This window comes from Cheilinus undulatus, linkage group 23, assembly GCF_018320785.1.
Source record: "Cheilinus undulatus linkage group 23, ASM1832078v1, whole genome shotgun sequence".
NCBI classification, from domain to species: Eukaryota; Metazoa; Chordata; class Actinopteri; order Labriformes; family Labridae; genus Cheilinus; species Cheilinus undulatus.
The window spans coordinates 25,019,676-25,038,347 of NC_054887.1; the positions used below are offsets into that span (position 1 = coordinate 25,019,676).

General features: G+C 39.9%; 1 protein-coding gene across 1 annotated transcript; it reads right to left on the bottom strand.

The window, feature by feature from the left end:
• Positions 1-776: 776 nt before the first annotated feature.
• On the bottom strand, positions 777-18,309 carry LOC121505680 (protein FAM180A). The gene is made up of 3 exons (XM_041781185.1): positions 18,060-18,309; positions 4,920-5,017; positions 777-1,852 (listed from the first exon to the last, which is right to left on the bottom strand). Exons 1-3 carry the CDS (start codon positions 18,139-18,141, stop codon positions 1,523-1,525), a joined length of 510 nt encoding a protein of 169 aa, XP_041637119.1. The 5' UTR covers positions 18,142-18,309; the 3' UTR covers positions 777-1,522.
• Positions 18,310-18,672: the final 363 nt, after the last annotated feature.

An 18,672-nucleotide genomic window follows, 5' to 3' on the forward strand; every position in this document is an offset into this window, starting at 1 on the left:
AACTTTAGTGGGTTGGCTTTCTTAACTTGTGCGGGTTGGCTTTCTTAACTTTCGTGGGTTGGTTTTCCTAACCTGTGCGGGTTGGCTTTCTTAACTTACGTGGGTTGGCTTTCTTAACTTGTGCGGGTTGGCTTTCTTAACTTTCGTGGGTTGGCTTTCTACGTGGGTTGGCTGTCTTAACTTACGTGGGTTGGTTTTCTTAACTTTAGTGGGTTGGCTTTCTTAACTTTCGTGGGTTGGCTTTCTTAACTTACGTGGGTTGACTCTTGTAACTTTAGTGGGTTGGCTTTCTTAACTTACGTGGGTTGGCTCTTGTAACTTTAGTGGGTTGGCTTTCTTAACTTGTGCGGGTGGGCTTACTAAACTTTCATGGGTGGACTTCCTTAACTTTCGGGGGTTGGCTTACTTAACTTATGTCAGTGACCCTACTAAATTTGTGTGGGTTGGCTTTCTTACTTTCGTGGGTTGGCTTTCTTAACTAAACTCTTTTTGGGTGGGCTTTCTTAACTTTCTTTGGTGGGCTTTATTGGTTGGGGTATAAGTTAACAGTTGCAGCTAGCTCAGATGGACAGGTGGAGTTTACACACACTGGATGAGAATGCTGCATGCTGAATGTGAGTAATAACAGTACAATGATTCAGAAATCCCTGTCAACATGCATTCATTAGAGAACAGTTTAATATTCAAACTGACCATTTTTATTTTTCTGGAAATAGACACGTATTACAAATGATTCCAGGAGCATGTTCCACAAAAGTTGGGGCAGAGGCGCATTTCGCAAGGCCTTTATTGCAGACCTATTCACTGTCAGACTCATAAACGTGTACTTCATATGTTCACTTTTTCATCAAAACTACAATACAATTTGTCATTCTTCCAGTCCAGCTTGTTTAAATTACAGCTTTGATTTCAGATTTCCCCCCTGTGTTGTCTCCAGGTGGATAAAAGCTGCCTCGAGGCCTCCAGAATTTCAGGTGTATGATTGATAAGAAGAAGAAGTGGTAAATTTGTTTGGGAGTTTACCAGCAAAGCCTTTATTGAAAAGGGTGCCTCAAGTAAAAGACTAAAAAAGTCTGCTAACCCCACAGATAGCATCACTGACCCAGGCTGGGAAGATGTTTGTGCAACACATTTAATCTAGCAACTATAAAAGGTAAACTTTACCTACTGAGTCAGAGGAATGTTGCATTTTGTACTGCTGGGAATGTGCTGTTCTTATTTACAACTGATCAACACGGTGTTTGGAGTCATGCTGGGTTTGCAAACCTGAATTATCTCACTGAAGCAGCGTCAAGATGCTAGAGCACAGCAGGATACTTAGGAGCACTTGTGCTTCTAAAAACTTTTGGCGAAACCTGAGTCACTGAACAGGTGCACAGGGAAACAGTGTTCTGCTACAGGCACATTAGAATCTATTAAGAAAAAGGTGGTTAACTTGTGGCGTGATAGCACTGAAGGCCCAGGTTTGAAATGTAAGGCACTTGGCTCTTGCATAAAAATGTATTCATGAACCTAAATCACTTTAAAAGGGTTTGAGGTCTCTCTGAACAGCTTTGAACAGCTGTACCATGGAGTCCATCCATGCTTCTCTCTGCTGCTTGTCCCTGATTTTAGCCAGAGTCTGAGCGCTGTACACCAGAGTCAGAACCGTCCTCTCAAAGTCCTGCGGGCTCAGACGCTGCCGGCGCTGTGAGAGCTCCTCTATCAGACGGCGAATGTCAGAGAGCTTCTTGGGCAGGACGTCGTCACAGATGACCTCCAGTTTCTCCACGCTCCTGAGAGAGGCCAGCTCCTCATCTGGGATCCACATGTTGTGTCCGTCATCTTCGATCTGCAATCCAGCCAGCAGGATCTGAAAGACACAGGCCCATTAAAGAAATATACAGGAACGCCGTCCATGCATGGCCTTCCCATCAAAGGAATATCATACTGCAGCCAGAACTCCAAAAATGTCAGGGTGACGTGTAAAATGTAGATCAAAACAGAATGCAGTTATTTGCAAATCTCAAAACTCCATATTTTATTCAAAATAGAACTTTAGAAACATTTTTCCCACTTATCTTTGCTACTCTTAACCCATTGTGTTTTCTGGTACATTTAACTCATTTTTGTCAATTACTTTTGCCACTTCTAAACCACTTTTGCCCTTTTTGTCACTTCTAACCTATTTTGCCACCTATTTTTTACGATGTGTAACCCATCCTTTCTGCTTTCTCCCAATTCTAGACCCTTTCTTTGCCATGTTTAACCAATTTTTGCCTGTTTTTTGCCACTTGAGTTTTCACATTTTTACCCATTTCTGCCACTTCCTCTATTTTACCACTTTAAACCCATTTTCTCACAATTTTCTTTGCTATTTTTGCTTCTACTTTTTCTAGTTTTACCCATTTAACTTCTTTTTTTTTTTTTTTTTTTTATCAATTTAGCCTTTTTTTGCCATTCTTGATCCATTTTGCCACTTCTTTGAAACTTTTGTTGCCTCATATGACTGTTTTTTTGGATTTTTTTCCACTTTTGCTACTTGTTGATTTCCATTTTTGGACCATTTCTGCCACTTTTGCCCCATTTAGCCTCTTTTAACTCATCTATGCTCTTTTTTCCCCACTATTTTGCTACTTGGAACCCATTTTAAACACTTTTTTTAGCCACTTCAGCTTTTCTGGTGTCTTTTCATCCATTTTTTGAACCATTTATTCCTCCTGCTACCCCTTTCTGCCACTTTAAACCACTTTCTGCCACTTTTAGCTAATTTTTGCTACTTCTTTTTGTGACTTCATCCATTTTTGCTAATTGTCATTCCTTTTGAATTCTTTTGCCATTCATTTCTTTTTTTGAAACTTTTCCTAACCTGTTTTAATAATAATGATAATAATACATTTTATTTAAGGGCGCCTTTCATGACACTTAAGGTCACCTTACAAAAAGTACAAAAAAACAGCATAAAAACAGGAATAAAAACAAACAGTAATACAATAGACAGTGCAAAAGATCAGAGGGAGTAGGAGAGTTTGAACAGATGGGTTTTGAGTCTGGTTTTAAAGAGGGGTAGGGAATCAGTGTTGCGGAGGTCAGGGGGGAGTGAGTTCCATAACTGGGGAGCCCAGCGGCTGAATGCTGGCCCCCCCCCATGGTGACGAGGTGAGCAGAGGGGACAGAGAAATGGACAGAGGAAGAGGATCGGAGGGTACGGGTAGGGATAGAAATGTTAATGAGGTCAGAGAGGTATGGAGGGGCGAGGTTGTGGATGGCTTTGTATGTGTGGAGCAGGATTTTGTATTGAATGCAATATGTGATGGGGAGCCAGTGGAGCTGCTGCAGGATTTTTTTTTTTTTGCAAATGTTTGCCACTTTTTTCCCCATTTTGAACTATTTTTGCCATTTTGCCCTGCTCCTTTTTACCCTATTTTCCCCCTTTTAACCCATTTGTAATACCTTTTTTTGCGACTCTAAGCTCATTTCTGTTGCGTCTTTGACAATTTTTGACCCATTTATTCCCCATGCCCTTTTCTGCAACTTTAAACCCATATTTACCACTTTTAGCTCATTTTTGCTACTTCTTTTGCAAGTTTCTCCATTTTTGCTGTATTTTTTATTCATTTTAACCTCATCTTTGCCATTCTTAATCAATGTTTACCTGTTTTTGAAACTCTCCTTGCCATATTGGACCCAATTTTTCCATTTTTGTTAATTTTTGCCACTTATTTTTTCCCATTTTGATCCGTTATTGACCACTTTTTGCCCTACTTAGCCCCTCTTGACCCATCAAAACAATTTTTTTGCCCTATTTTGCCAGTTTTAACCCATTTTTACCATAATTTTTGCCACTTTTACCTCATTTTTGCAACTTATATGCCCATTTTGTCTCTTTTTGTCACTTTGTTTTTTTTTTTGGCCCGCTTCTTTTTACCACTTTTAACCTCTTTTTTTGGTCTCTTTTCACAATTGGTCATTTTCTTAATTCAAGTTGCCTTAGTTTACTTTGCCCCGGCATCCTGAAATTTATACACATTATGGACTAGATACAAAGTCTGACATTACTTTCTTAACGGTTTAGTTCACTGTGTCCATCCACATTGTTAGCATTACTAATAAAAAGGTAATCCTGTTGTAAGAAAAGTGTTTCTATTTTCAGAAAAGGTTATGATGTGCTCCAGCATGAATTCATAAAATTCGTATTGTGTTGCTTTGATAAGAGCAGTTGTTATTCAGGTTAAAAATAAAATATTGTTATCACGACAATGGACCATGATTTTGCTGACCTCGGTGAGCTCCTAGTTTGGCCTTGTCCCCTTTATCCCCATTTATGGGTGACCTTGCAAATACTGAGAAACTTAACTTTCCTTTATGCAAAGAAAAGATCTTTCTTTCTTGCTAGGAGTTGACAGGGAGACTTACCAAGATTTAAACAAATTTTCTCTGAATTCACACAAGAAAACTTTGGTTTGTCTCAAACTTGACAGAAAAAGTCCTCAGTGTTTAGAATGAGTTGGCCAACTCTACTGGAATGTGACGGCTTATACTAAACCAATACAACTCCCATCTGAGCCTACAAGCATCTTAAAGTTTCAGACTGTAATTTCCATGACTGTTTGGCATGAAATAAAGTGCTGCAAAACAAACTCAATAAAGGGGTTGAGTGGGATTGGGGGTCAGCTATATTTTTTGTGTCTGTGGATTATGAGATTTTCTAAATTCCTGTTGAATTTTTCTTATACATATGCCCATATTTTCATCAATAAAATCATATTTCTGCTCCTCAAAAGCAGCCGTGCAATCTGTGTTTAATCTGGAGCTACCAGCAGCATAAAATGGACCGAAAATGTGTGACCTGGAGACTTTTTTTTTGCACATTCCCAGCATGTTTAAACTGATTTCCATTAATGACCTTAAAGTATTCAAACCACAGGATCTAAACTAACCTCAAAAAGCAGGTTCACGTCCTCCATGGATTGCTGAAATGTTGGGTTGATCAGTGAATAAGTCCCACGCTTTATCCTATATGCTGAAGGATACAGAGCTACAACACACAAAGACAGGAAATTGGATTAGAGGATCTCCTTTGTATTCAAAGAATTTGACATGCATGTGGGTGGGCTTGGGTTGCGTAAACACAGATATATTACTGCTCAAATATTATGCAGGTGAGATAGAATCTGGCTCCAGCTGCGTGCTGGGTAATTGGTCTTTGACCGAGTCACACATGCTTCTGTATTTACAAGTGGCGATGGCTGGTACACCCTCAGGTGAGGGAGCTGAGCTTAGCAGTCAAGGCAGGTGTTGCTGACCTGATTTGGTCAAATTTCAAAGTGTGACTACAGATATGTGGTAGGCTGTAATCTGAGGTCTCCTGATACAGTTTGAATGAAACCTCTCACTCTCAGCTATGGGAAACAGTCACTGGTGCCAAATTTCAATCAGTGAAGGCACAGTTAAGTCAAGCTACTGTTAGAGCTTGATGAGGCGTTTTAATTGGATTGCTGTCCTTGTCCCGGTACAAGTGTTGGGGAGAATTGATTTATTGACAGAAATATGCCACACTCTGCTACAGTTGTTGGCAATGTGCCTCCTTCAACCCCCACACCCCCCACCGGTTGACCAAGGGTGGTTGTATTTTTCAAAACTCCAAAGTAGGACACATTAGTTTTACTGCAAACCCACATTTTTCATTAGAGCACCTTGAAAGTGCCTGAGCTGATGAAAAAAACATGTTCCTGAGATCAACCAATACTTTATTTGGACAGATGTGGTAATAGAAGAGAATATGAGAGCAGAAATTATATAGCAGAACCCCCATATCAGGCCTTAAAAGTTTGCTTAAAGTCTACATAAAAGTTGGGTAAACCTTCCTTTTACAGTCCCAAAATCATCAAGAATATATCTGGTTATAAGATAGACATATAAGAGTATTATGTGTTCATACCACTGGCAATATGGGGGTAATAACATAGACAGTACAGCCGACGTTACATAGAAAAACTTACAGTCTGTGTTTTCATTTAATAAGGGAAAAAGCCATCCATCTACACTATGCCATGATCTAAAAAAAACAAGAACAGATGAGAAATTGAGTCATTGAGATCAGTCAGTCTGGAAATGTTTACAAAGTGAGTTTGAAGGCTTTGGAACGCCATCAAACCATGGTGAGAGCCATTGCCCACAAATGGGGAAAACTTGCAGTGAGTGTTGATGCCATTTAAAGACATTCGAGAACAGATGAGAAACAAAGTTGTTGGCTTTTATCAGTCTGGAAAGGGTAACAAAGACATTTCCAAGGCTGTGTGACTCCATTGAACCAGGGTGAGAGCCATTGTCCACAATTGGGGAAAACTTTGAACCATGGCGAACCTTCTCAGGAGCAGCCGGCCAACCAAAATTACCCCAAAAGCACATCAATGACTCGTCCTGGAGGTCACAAAAGAAACCAGGACAATAAGGCTTTGGTACTTCACCGAACCACAGTGGGAGCCGTTATCCACAAATGGAGAAAACCCGGAAAGCAATGAGTGATGCCACCATAAAGAAATTCAAGAATAGATGAGAAACAAAGTTGTTGGCTTCTACCAGTCTTTAAAGGGTCACAAAGGTATTTCAACAGTGTTTGACTCCTACAAACCACAGTGAGAGTTACTGCCCATAAATGGGGAAAATTTTGAACAGTGGTGAACTTTCCCAGGAGCAGCCGGCCAACCAAAATTCGTCCAAGAGTGTATTAACAATTCATCCTGGAGGTCACGGAAGAACCCAGAACAAGGCTTTAGGACTTAAGCAAAACACATTGAGAACCATTATACACAAATGGAGAAAACTTGGAACAGTGGTGAACCTTCCTAGGAGTGGCCTGTCTACTAAATTTACTCCAAGATTGCTTTGATGATTCATCCAGGATATCACAAAAGAACCCAGAACAACATCTTAAGACCTGATAGCCTCACTTGACTCAGTTAAGGTCAGCGTTCATGGTTCAACAATAAGAAAGAGACTGGGCAAGAATGGCATCCATGGGAGAGTTACAATGCCAAAACCTCTGCTGACCAAAATGAACACAAAAGCTTGACATATTTAACCAAAAAATATCTTGATGAATCCCCAGACTTTTGGAAAAAATATTCAGTAGACTGACGAAACAAAAATTCAATTTTTTGGAAGGCAGTGTCCTGTTACATCTGACATAAAAAGATCATACCAGCAGTCAAACATGGTGGTGGTAGTGTGATGGTCTGGGGCTGCTTTACAACTTGCCATTACTGATTCATCCATTAATTCTACTTTCTACCAGATAATCATGAAGGAGAATGTCCAGTCATTGTGACCTTAAGCTCAAGCGCACTTTGGTTATGCATCAGGACGATGATCTGAAACACACCAGCTAGTCCAACTCTGTCACAACAAGTCTCAACAAAATGACGGCTTTGGATTGGCCCAGTCAAAGTCTGGACTTAGATCCGATTGAGATGCTGTGGCATGATCCTAAAGAGGGCGTTCATGCTTACAAACCTACAGTATGGCTGCATGAAAACAATTCTGTGAAGATGAAGGGGTGAAAATTCCTCCACAGCTATATGAAAGACTCATTGCAGGTTGTTGCAAATGCTTATTCACAGCACTGTATATTCTTATTCTATACTTTGAGGCTTTGTCAAAACTGTCTCTGAAACTTTTGCCAACAGGGACTTTCTAAAGTTTTTCCTGTTTCGTTTGGGCAGGACTGCTGCCAAAGGATTTCAGGTAATGCTTTGGGGATTAGTGGTTTCATCATGGTTTGTTTAAACATCCAAACACTGTAGCATAAAGCTCCAGACAATCTTTACATTCTGAATGGTGCCTGCATTGTGAAAGCAAAGCTGGAGCCGTGCCTGGCAGCCACCCAGGCAGGAGGCAGGTACATGGGGAGATGAGTCGGTGCGTGTGGCTTTGGCTGGCCTAACAAATGCTATAAAGCTGAATGTATCTCGGCTATGGGCAGTGGGGCCGATCATTATTGCAGAATTGGCGAGGCAGCGCAGCATAGACGCTGCTGTAGGGCTGCAAGACAATTGGATCAGAATTCAGATGGAGCTTTGTGTTGATACTATACACCTCATTGAGATCTGTGCGTGTGATCGGTGCTGGCTCACACGCTGAGCCAGGCGCTGGACTGCAGCGGCACATATGGAAAATAGCATAATGTTAATAGGGAAGCTCAAAGAAAAGCTTGTTCATTACACCGTGAATCCCCTTAAAGCTTTTATCAATTTTGCTTTCCATTTTACTCACACCAGATTGGTCCTGGGGTCTCCCACATTAAAGTAATATGAACATATAAAAAGTGTCTGTGAAGCAAAGGTAGTCATAACAAAACAAGGTCCAAAGAAAGTAGTGGGTTAGTTTACAGCCTTGGTGACCCCCTGCCTTCTCTCCAACTTGTTTTTATGCCGGCTTTGTTTGGACTTGACCTCCCAAAGACTTTCCATTACCAGAGGGAATATCTGGAGTCACTCGAGGCCGTTATGCAAAAATGAGAATGCAAATATGGTGTTGTAAGATCCAGGTGGTTCATAAATCATTCTGGAGACACAGATATGTCCTTCTGACTTTATTAAGAATTTAGCCTTATCTGACTTTTGCATTTTTAAGCCTGTGAACTGAAAATTGACCCAGAGAGTACTGAAAACTTTCCCTACTTATTATGTAAGAAATCACGCCTTAGGACTGATGGGATTGGAGTTATACATGGTCAGATACTTTTGAAAATTAACAGCTTTGCACCTTTGATTCGTATCAGGGAATTTAAATTAATCTAAAATCAAGTTTTATAAGTTTCAAAAGAGAATAGCTATCTGAGAGATGTATGCTTCTGCAAGGTGTGTTAGTGAGAGAGTACAGTTGAGGGTCAAGAGGAAGGGCTGGGGTTTTTTCTTTGTCAGTGTGATTCGTAGGAATGATGTAAGCAAGAGACTGCCATGAGACTTAATGACCTCCGACCTTCAAAATCTAATCAGTTCATCCTTGAGTTAGAGTGGACGTTCATGCAAAGGGTGAAGAAAATCCCTCAAAATATTCTTGAGTTATTGGGTTCAATTGCAATAGATGAAGAGGCCCAATGCGGCCACCCTCAGAGGCAACAACTGCAAAGGTTTACGATAACTGGCATTGAGTCTTTCATATAGCTGTGGAGGAATTTTGCCCCCTCTTCTTAGCAGTATTGTTTCAATTCTGCCACATTAGAGGGTTTTGACCAGCCAGTTAAAGGTCATGCCACAGCATCTCAATCTCAATCTCATCTCAACAATTTTTGCAAGCAAGCATTTGCAACCAGTCTTTCAGAAGTAGACTTGCTGGTGTGCTTTGCCACCATCATTGTCCTGCTGCATAACCAGAGTGCACTAGAGCTTGATGTTATGAGAAGTGGCTGGACATTAACCTTCAGGATTTTCTGGTAGAGAGCAGATGTTATGGTTCCACCAATTGCGCTTAGCAGCTCCATACCAACGAACTACCACCACCATGTTTGACTGTTGGTCACACAGGATGTAGCGGGACAACTTTCAAAAAGTTCAACTTTTCAAGTTCAAACTTTTGTCTCGTCAGTCCATTGAATATTTCCCCAAAAGTCTTGGGCATTATAGCCTTTGTGTTCTTTTTAGTCGGCAGTGGTTTTGGCACTGAAACTCACCCGTGGATGCCATTTTTGCCCAGTCTCTCTTCCAAGTTTTCTCCATTTGTGGGCAATGGCTCTCACCATGGTTCGATGGAAATGGCTGTGTAACCCTTTCTAGATTCATAGATGTCAGTGACTTTGTTTCTCATCTGTTCTTGATTTCTTTGGATGGCAGCAACATGTGTTGCTGTTCCAAGTTTCCTCCATTTGTCCAATTTTGGTTGGCTGGCCACTCCCAGGAATGTTCACCACTGTTCCAAGTTTTCTCCATTTGTGGGTAATGGCTCTCCACATTTAGCCAATGTTTGTCACCCTTAGCCTCCTTTTGCCACTTATTGCCATTGTAACCAATTTCAATACTTTTTGCAACTTTTAACCAATTTTCACAACTCTTTTGCCACTTTTATACATGCAAGCCTCTTTTAACCCATTTAGCCACTTTCTTATGTCAATTTTAGCCACTTAAACTCATTGTCACCATGTTTTTGTCATCTATAACCAATTTTTAACCACCTACGTGATACTTTCTTTGCCACTTTTTGCCAATCTCTAACCCCTTTCTCCACTTTTTTGCCTTTTAACCCCTTTTGCCAATGTTTTTCCACCTCAAGTCCATGTTTGCCACTTCTAACCACTCCTGGCCACGTATTGCCAATTTAAACCCATTTCCACAACTGTGGTCAGCAGTGGTTTTGGCCTTGGAACTCTTCTATGGATGCTATTCTTGCGTAGTCTCTCTGAATCAAGAACACTGACAAGTGAGTCAAGTGAGGCCTCAGATCTTTAGATGTTCTTGGTTCCTTTGTGACCTCCTGGATGAATCATTGATGTGCTTTTGGAGTTATTTTGGCAGGCCCACCACTTCTGGGAAAGTTCACAACTGTTCCAAGTTATCTCCATTTGTGGATAATGACTTTCACCATAGTTTGCTGGAGATCCAAAGCCTTAGAAATGGCATGTAAATGGAAAATAATAAGGGACCAAGAATCGACTCCTGTGGTGCGCCACAAGTGAGGTGAGTGCACCACACTAGATAGAAAAGGATCTACCTGCCAAATGTGATGAGAGCTAGTCTATAGCAGCGTCCTTAATGCAAAGGTGCTCTTCAGGACGGTTCGGGAGGATGCCATGAAAGGTCATCGGGTAATATTGGAGCACAAATGACTTCTTATGTTGTTTTAACCTCTAAAAGGACCCGATTCAGGGACTTTAGCTTGATCCAGCACTGTTGTGCAGCTATTTTTTGACTGCCTCTCATCTCTTAGGAGAAAATTTACTCTCCTCATTGTGTGAGTGACTCCCAAATGCATGAGCAACAGCGGAGGAGGGATGCCTGCACAGTCATATTAGAAACACTCCAGCTTCAGAGGGGCATTGTCAGTGTAAACAAAACAGCACCCAGGGGAAAGAGTGCTCATTAGAACAAGGGTAATGCTACTAAAGGATGGAGGAGAAGTAGAGAAACAACAGCTATGAGGCTGAACCTATGCTGATTTACATTTGAAATTAATCATCTGTGATTTACATAGGAGATCTGGCTCATCCTCAGCAGGATGATAGATTTTTGCATGCAGGATAGTGTGTTTTTTGGCTGTTGCAGCAAGGATTTCAGGGCTTTAGAAACTGATGTGAAATATGTGGCAAAAACATGTAAGCTGAAAGAAAACTTTTCTGTGTGGAGAGTGAAAAACAATGTTCACAGCAGACAAAAAGCCAGGACAGAGAAAGAGAGCAAAAAAGGGCAAAGCAGGCCGGAGAAGAGTCCACAAAGCAAGCAAAGGTTAATAACAAGAAAAGCAGACAGACAGACAAGACAGATAAGGTTGAAACACTGGGGCTGGGATGCACAACAAACAATCCGACAGGGTATGAAGAGAGAGGGCTACAGATATATAGTCTGAGGAGCTGATGAAGGGCTGGGGAACAGGTGAATGTGGAGGTCAGGGATGATAATGGAGTGGGAAAGGCTGAGGGTCAGAGCAGGGCAGGGAGGGAAAAGGGCTCAGGAATGAGAGCAGAATGGAGAAAATAAGCTTGTAGAGCCATTTGATCAATGCATGTCTGAGGAAAATATCCGGCTGGATCTTTCACGTCAACTTTAGTTGAATTTTAAAAGGGGAGCCCACAAGACAGAACATTTCAGTGCTTTTCTGACTTATCTGCTTCGATTTTATGCCTTATTTCCATGACTGGTGTCCATACATCTGTGGAAATATGGATGATACCTCCTGGTGTCCAGTGCAGAGAGGTGGATAGAAACATGATTGAAAACTAGAACTACTGCCTGGTGGTACTATACCTCTCTGAGCCAGAAAGATGAAGTATAGTGGTGGGTTAAGAAAAAGATTATGTAGTTCTGGACCTGTTTGTCCTTCAGTCAGACCTGCCCACAGACTTGGTTGGGCCCCTAAAAGCCAGATAAATGGGCCCTCCCCAGTTGTGATTTATTTACTATATCAGTGCATCTGTGTTGGTCAGTGGTGTTAGTGCTAGCATTCTGGCTAACAGTTCTCTCATTTTGGTTCTGAAAAGTGTTTTTTTTAGCTACTATTGGGTCTGATGTTGAAATAGTTGAATCGTGCTAATTCTAACCTGTTTTTATCACAAATTTTTGCCACCTTTAACCAAATGTATTTTTTGCTGTATTTTACCTAATTCGGACACTTTCTTGCTACTGTCAACCCATTCTAGAGACTTGTGGCCATCTTTTGTCCACTATTGCCATTTTCTGTCACTTTTTGCCTCTTTTAATACATTTCTACCCTTTTTTCAGACTTTGAGACCATTTTTGCCACTTTAAAAAAAAAAAAAAATTTAAACTAATTACCACTTTTAACCCATTCCATTTTTTTCTGCCACTTTTAACACATTTTAGCTGATAATCATTCTTCCCAATTTTTTTTCAAAATTTTCAATTTTTTTCCCTAAATTTTTTTTTTACCATGCTCTTCCTGTTATAATCCATCTTACCAATTTTTGGAACTTTTAGCACATTTTTGCAACTTTTAACCTCTTTTTTGGCCAATTATTGCCAATTTTAATGCATTTTCCTTTTTCCAGTCTAAATCCATTCCACCACTTTTCTTTGTCACTCTTAGCCCATTTTTGCCACTTTTAACATCTTTTTGCCTCTCTGCCTTTAGCCCATTGTTGACATTTTTGTGCATAATTTAACCCATTTTCACTTTTCTTTTTTTTTTTTTTTTTTTTTTGGTCAATTTTTGCCACATTTAACCCAGTATGTTTGTCAAGAAATTTTCACCATGATTTTTGCAGCTTTAAACCCCTTTTGGCCTTTTATGACTGTTAACCAATTCTATAGACATTTTGCTATCTTTCACCCATTTTTGTCACAGTTATATGTTTGCCACTTTCCCATCCTTTAGACCATATTTGCCTCTTTTTTTTTTTTTTTTTTTTTTGTGTGTTCCTTTTTTGACAGTTATTTCCACTTTGAAATTATTCGCTATCACATTTTAGCTGATTTTGTTTTTTTTTTTGTCAATTTTGGCCCATTTTTGCCACTTTCAACATCTTTTTTGCCACTCTGCCTTTAGCCCATTTTTGTGCTACATTCAACCTAATTTCACAACTTTTTGCACATTTAAACCATTATATTTGTCAACAAATTATCACCATGGTTTTTCCTGGGTTTAACCCATTTTGGCCTCTTGTGACTGTCAACCAATTCTATAGACTTTTTGCCATCTTTCCCCAATTTTCACCAGTTTTTGCCACTTTTCCACCCTTTTAGGCCATGTTTGCCTCTTTTTTGCCTCTTTTTGACACTTACTAACACTTAAAATTATTCTTACAATGTTTTCTGCCACTTTATCACATTTTATCAGATCATTTTATTTTTAGCCCATTTTTGCCACTTTTAACCTCTTTTTGCCTTTCAGCCCTTAGCCCATTTTTGACATTTTTGTCCTACATTTAACCCAATTTCACAACTTTTTTTTGCCACATTTAACCCAGTATGTTTGTCAACAAATTCTTACCATGGTTTTTGCCACTTTAAACCCATTTTGGCCCCTTGTGACTTTCAACTACTTCTATAGACTTTTTGCCATCTTTTACCCATTTTGGCCAATTTTTTTTTTTACCACGTTTAACATATTTTTGCTACTTTTCAACTCTTTTAGACCACGTTTGCCACTTTCCCCCCTCTGTTTGACACTTTTTTCCACTTTAAAACTATTCTGACATTGTTTTCTGCCTCTTTATCACATTTTATCAGATAATTTTATTTTTTACTCATAGCCTATTTTTTTGCCACTTTTAACATCTTTTTGCCTCTTGACTCTGCCTTTGGGCCCTTTTGGACATTTTGTTCCTACTTTCAATCTACTTTCACAATTTTTTGCCACTCTTTAGCCCTTGTTTTTCACTTTTAACTATTTACCTCCTTTTTTCTACCCACACTTGTTGCTAGTTTCCATCTATTTTCATGGGGCTAATAAAGAATTACCATTCAGACCCAAACTGTCCATTAAAACCAAACTGTAATTATGTTGAATTTTGCTATCAAAATAGGAATTCTAACATGGGTCTTAATGGCACTCCAGTCCTTTACAGCCAGCCTCATGTGGACACTCAAGGAACTGCAGCCTTTTGCACTTTTTAGCCCCTGAGTTTACTGCGTGTCTGTCAGGTCCATATTTGGATGGTTTTATATAGAAATAGAAGTATAGAGTGAGATATATACATTTAAGTACTCAATATGAACATTAAAAGTCATTATTTCAGAGTAATGAACCTTTAAACATGGCAGCCTTTTCCCACTGCTCTAGTAAGCCTGCTCATTCCTCACACTTTCCTCCAGCGCTCCAAACAATCACTGTTTGGATGGGCAGGCTTCCCCCAGTGTCATTATGCACAGGCAGGGAACTTGTAATCTCCCACTAACTGCTTGCAAGGAGATGAGGGAACAACAAAGATCCATTAATTAGCAGGACTAAATGGTATTCCTGGCTGGAGGGATGTCTTGATGAGTGAGAAAAAAAGGAATGGTAGAGAACAAACAAAAACAATAACAAAATGGACGTCTGGATCCCTCCGGCTTACGTTAAAGAAGGGTGAAAAGGACACAGAGGAGAGCTAAATCTTTGCCGCGATGGCTCCGTCTTCTGCTTAGCATTTCAATTTACATCCAAATGATGTTAATATCTAGGCAAAGTGTACTTTTCAAGCTGGTTTTTGGCTGATTTAAAATTAACATTGTACACACAGACGCTGCTATCAGTGTTCCCACTGTGAGATAAATCTGAGAGAGGCTAAACTGCAATAAAAGGCACTTAGTATGGTCTGGAAGGCATGATAGGGTTTGGCACTGTGTGTATTAGTAAACAGGGGAGATAGGTGATGATCGGAGGGGCTGGAGAATAGTCATATTCATCCAGTTTTTCTTCACAATGAGCCGGGAAGGATCATAAAGCTTTAAAGCTTAGCCACTGACATCCAATCCTTTGATGGGTTTATCCGCCAAAATAAAACTAAGACAAATGCGGACTATTTTATTGTTAGATGCTTTTTCTGAAGGTCAATAGTTTAACGTTTTGTCTGTAATTATGTTGTTTTTGTTGAAGATTGCCAAAAAGAGGACATTTTTCATTAGCCCTACAAGTATGAGAAGTTATATGGGACTCTGTTAGGGTTTGTTGTTCTCAGCTCTGTGTTCACATTAACACAACTGTGCTTCCATCAGCTGCTTTTGTTTCACTTAGAGGTTAAGATATTATTCTTACATGTTTTGTGGTATATATATATATAAAAAAAAGGGATAGCTTTAAACACTTGCAATCACAATTCAAAAAAGTTGGGACACAGTGTAAAATGTAAATAAAAACAGAATGCAACAATTTCCAAGTCATATAAACCCATATTTAACTCACAATAGAGACTATAGAACATGTTGAAACTGAGACATTTTTACATTTCATGAAAAACATTGGCTCATTTTGAATTTGATGGCATCCATACATCTCAGAAAAGTAGGGACGGGACAGCAAAAGGCTGGAAAAGTAAATGGTACTTATTGTATATTTGATGAGTGGCATTGGGGCTAACATCCTGGCCAACAGTTACTTCATTTTGGAGCTGAAAAGTATGACAGGCTATTATTGGGTTCTGATGATGGAATCGTTTTTTTCATGCCACTTTTATTGAAACATTTTTTTCTGCTTATTTTTGCCATTTTATTTCATTTTGGCCACTTAGCCTAACTTTACATTTTGAACTGTCTTTGCCTCTTTTTAAATGGGTTTTACTATTTTTATCTGGCCTTCTTTGCAACTTTCTTTTTGCTGTCTTTACAAGGAAAAGCTCCCTATCAGAATATAACCCAGAAACTAATCCACTGCTGACCATAGATTAAAACTTGCAGGGAGAAGGAGAAAGTCTCCTAAAATAAAAAAAAGCCACAAAGGTGGTGTGAAAAGAGAAACAAAAATACTGAGTAAAGACACTCGGTACTGTCACACATCTCTCCTGAAACAGCTAGTAATAATATGAACAACAACCACCCAGAAAAGATTCTCAAAAGCTCTGCAAACTCTTCTCATCATAAACACACTGGAAAACACAAGGAGATGTCCTCACTATCTCTCTCACACTGCAGTCAACTTCCAAAAGGTCAGATACGTATCTGATTGAGAACCACATATGAAAGTGGCCTGAATCGGATTCGAAAAGGTCAGATTCAATGTGACTTGCACTGTTCACACAGTCAGAAAAAAATCAGATACAAGTCACATGTGGGCAGAAAAATCAGATTCAGGTCACTTTTGACTGCAGTGTGAGGCCTTGTACACACGTATCTGAGTATTTTCTAAAACGAATATCCCCCTTCATTCATTTTTAAAAATACTTTCGTTCACACCTGATCATTTACAAAAAACCTCATCCACACGTAACCGGCAAATCTGCCATTAAATGCTACTCTAAGCGATGTAAGCTGTGATGTTTGAGAACCAAAAACTCAGTTTCCCGGCGTACACATGTAACCACGAACTGGAGTTTTCCAAAATCTCCACTTTTGGCCGAAAACTGAACTGAAAACTCCGGTTTCACGTGGATGACAGGCCTAAACGTATAAAAATATATGCGGTTTCACAGATACCCGGCTACGTGTGTACAAGACCTGAATATAGCCAATGAGTCAGCACAGCATGCTGCAACCCAGGAGTATATATAAGCTTGCCACACCTGGCCACAATCAGTGGTAATCAGCCCCACACAGCTGACACTGCACCGACTGATTCACACTCACTGAGTGACCAGAGTAATCTTCCTCATTCATGCCAAATTTAGCCAAATTTTGCCATTTTTAACCAATTTTTGCCACTTTTTAACCACTTTTCACCATTTCCTACCAATTTTTTACAACTTTCATTGCTTTTTTTGCCTCTTTTAACCTTTTTGCCTCATCATCAAATGAAAAATCTTGAAAAACCATGACTCTCTATTTTTCTATTTCTATTGTGTGTCTGTCGCCAATGGCCTGCTTTGTCCAAGATACTTTTTGCAGCTGTAAATTGGAATCTCCCCTTGTGGGACTAATAAAGGAATGTCTTATCTTATCTTATCTTATCACTCGGCAGATAGAGTCCCACCTCAGACAAGAATGGGACAACATTCCTCATCCAAAACTCCAGCAAATTCCTAAACCTCACCTCCCAGACTGTTGTTAAGAGAGAGGATGCTACACAGTGGTAAGCATGGCCCTGTCCCTGCTTTCTTGAGATGTGTTGCTGCCATCAAATTCAAAATGAGCTGCTCTATCGTGAATAAAATATCAGCTGATGAGATTTGTAAGTGATTACATTGTTTTTGTTTACATCTTACACAGCACCCCAACTTGTTTCTGAATTAGGGTTGTACATGAATAACAGAATGTAAAAACTTTCCCAACAGAATTTTAGCAGAGTGGAGAGTGCTTTTAGAGAGACAACAAAGACAATAAACATGTTCTGTTTAAACGTGGACATATTTTAATGAAATTAAGTAGAAAAGTGAAATAATAGAAGAGTTTGTCAGTCGGAGTATTTCTCCTCGGCTTCAGTGCCTCGTGATCTAGCCAAAGATTTGAGATATGTGAGTGCTGAGAAAGGCATTTCCTCCACGAGTGATTCCAGTAACAACCAGCCCGTCACATTTCTAAAGAAAAATGTTCTGCTAATGTGGCCGTGGTACAAACATGTGAAGATAAACACATTCTTCCACAAATTAAAGGAAGACTGATCCATAATGCATTCTCTTATAGGCTGGTATCTTTTTAATAAGGATGCCAGTCATTTAAAAAGTCTGCAAGCCATTATTCAAATGAGGTTTTCCCATTCTGTTGACAATCAGGCCTCTAATGGATAAAAGAGACATAATGTATGCATGGAGGAGTCTGCACAGTCTCTCCAAGTCCACCTACCTTTCCTGTGATGCTGAGCGGCCTCCAGGTAGATCGACAGGCAAACAACGATGAGCAGAGCGCAGCCCTGCATGCTGATCATCCTCACAGTCTGTTTCTTTCAGGGCTCAGAATCACTGTCATTTACGGACATCAAACCAGAGGATTAAAGCGCTCCGACTGTTGGGGTTTGACGCTGTTTGCTTATGCAGGATCATTCCCACATCCACTGTTTTCATTTTTCCTGACGTCCCCTCCCTTAATCCTTCCTCCCGCTCTCTTATTTTATTTTTTCTCTTTGTGTGTTCCTCTCGCCTCAGCCAGACAGTCTGGGCTCTCATCTGGAAATCATCAGAGGGGTAGCGCCTGCTGCCTTGGCTGGACTTTTCTGTCCCTGGATGATTGCTCCGGCTTCTGAGTGACTCTCCAACTGACCGGAAAACTCTAGGTGACTGGATGAGAGGCTGATCGATGTACTGATCGACTGTCTGAGCATAACGCCATGCCACGAAGTTAAAACCAAACTAGTTTAAAAGCAAAGCAGATGTTTTCCTTAGAAATCAGCACAAGCTCTGAAATTCTAGAGAAATTCCAGGGAAATATTCCATAACTTCATTTGAAGAGGATAAAACTC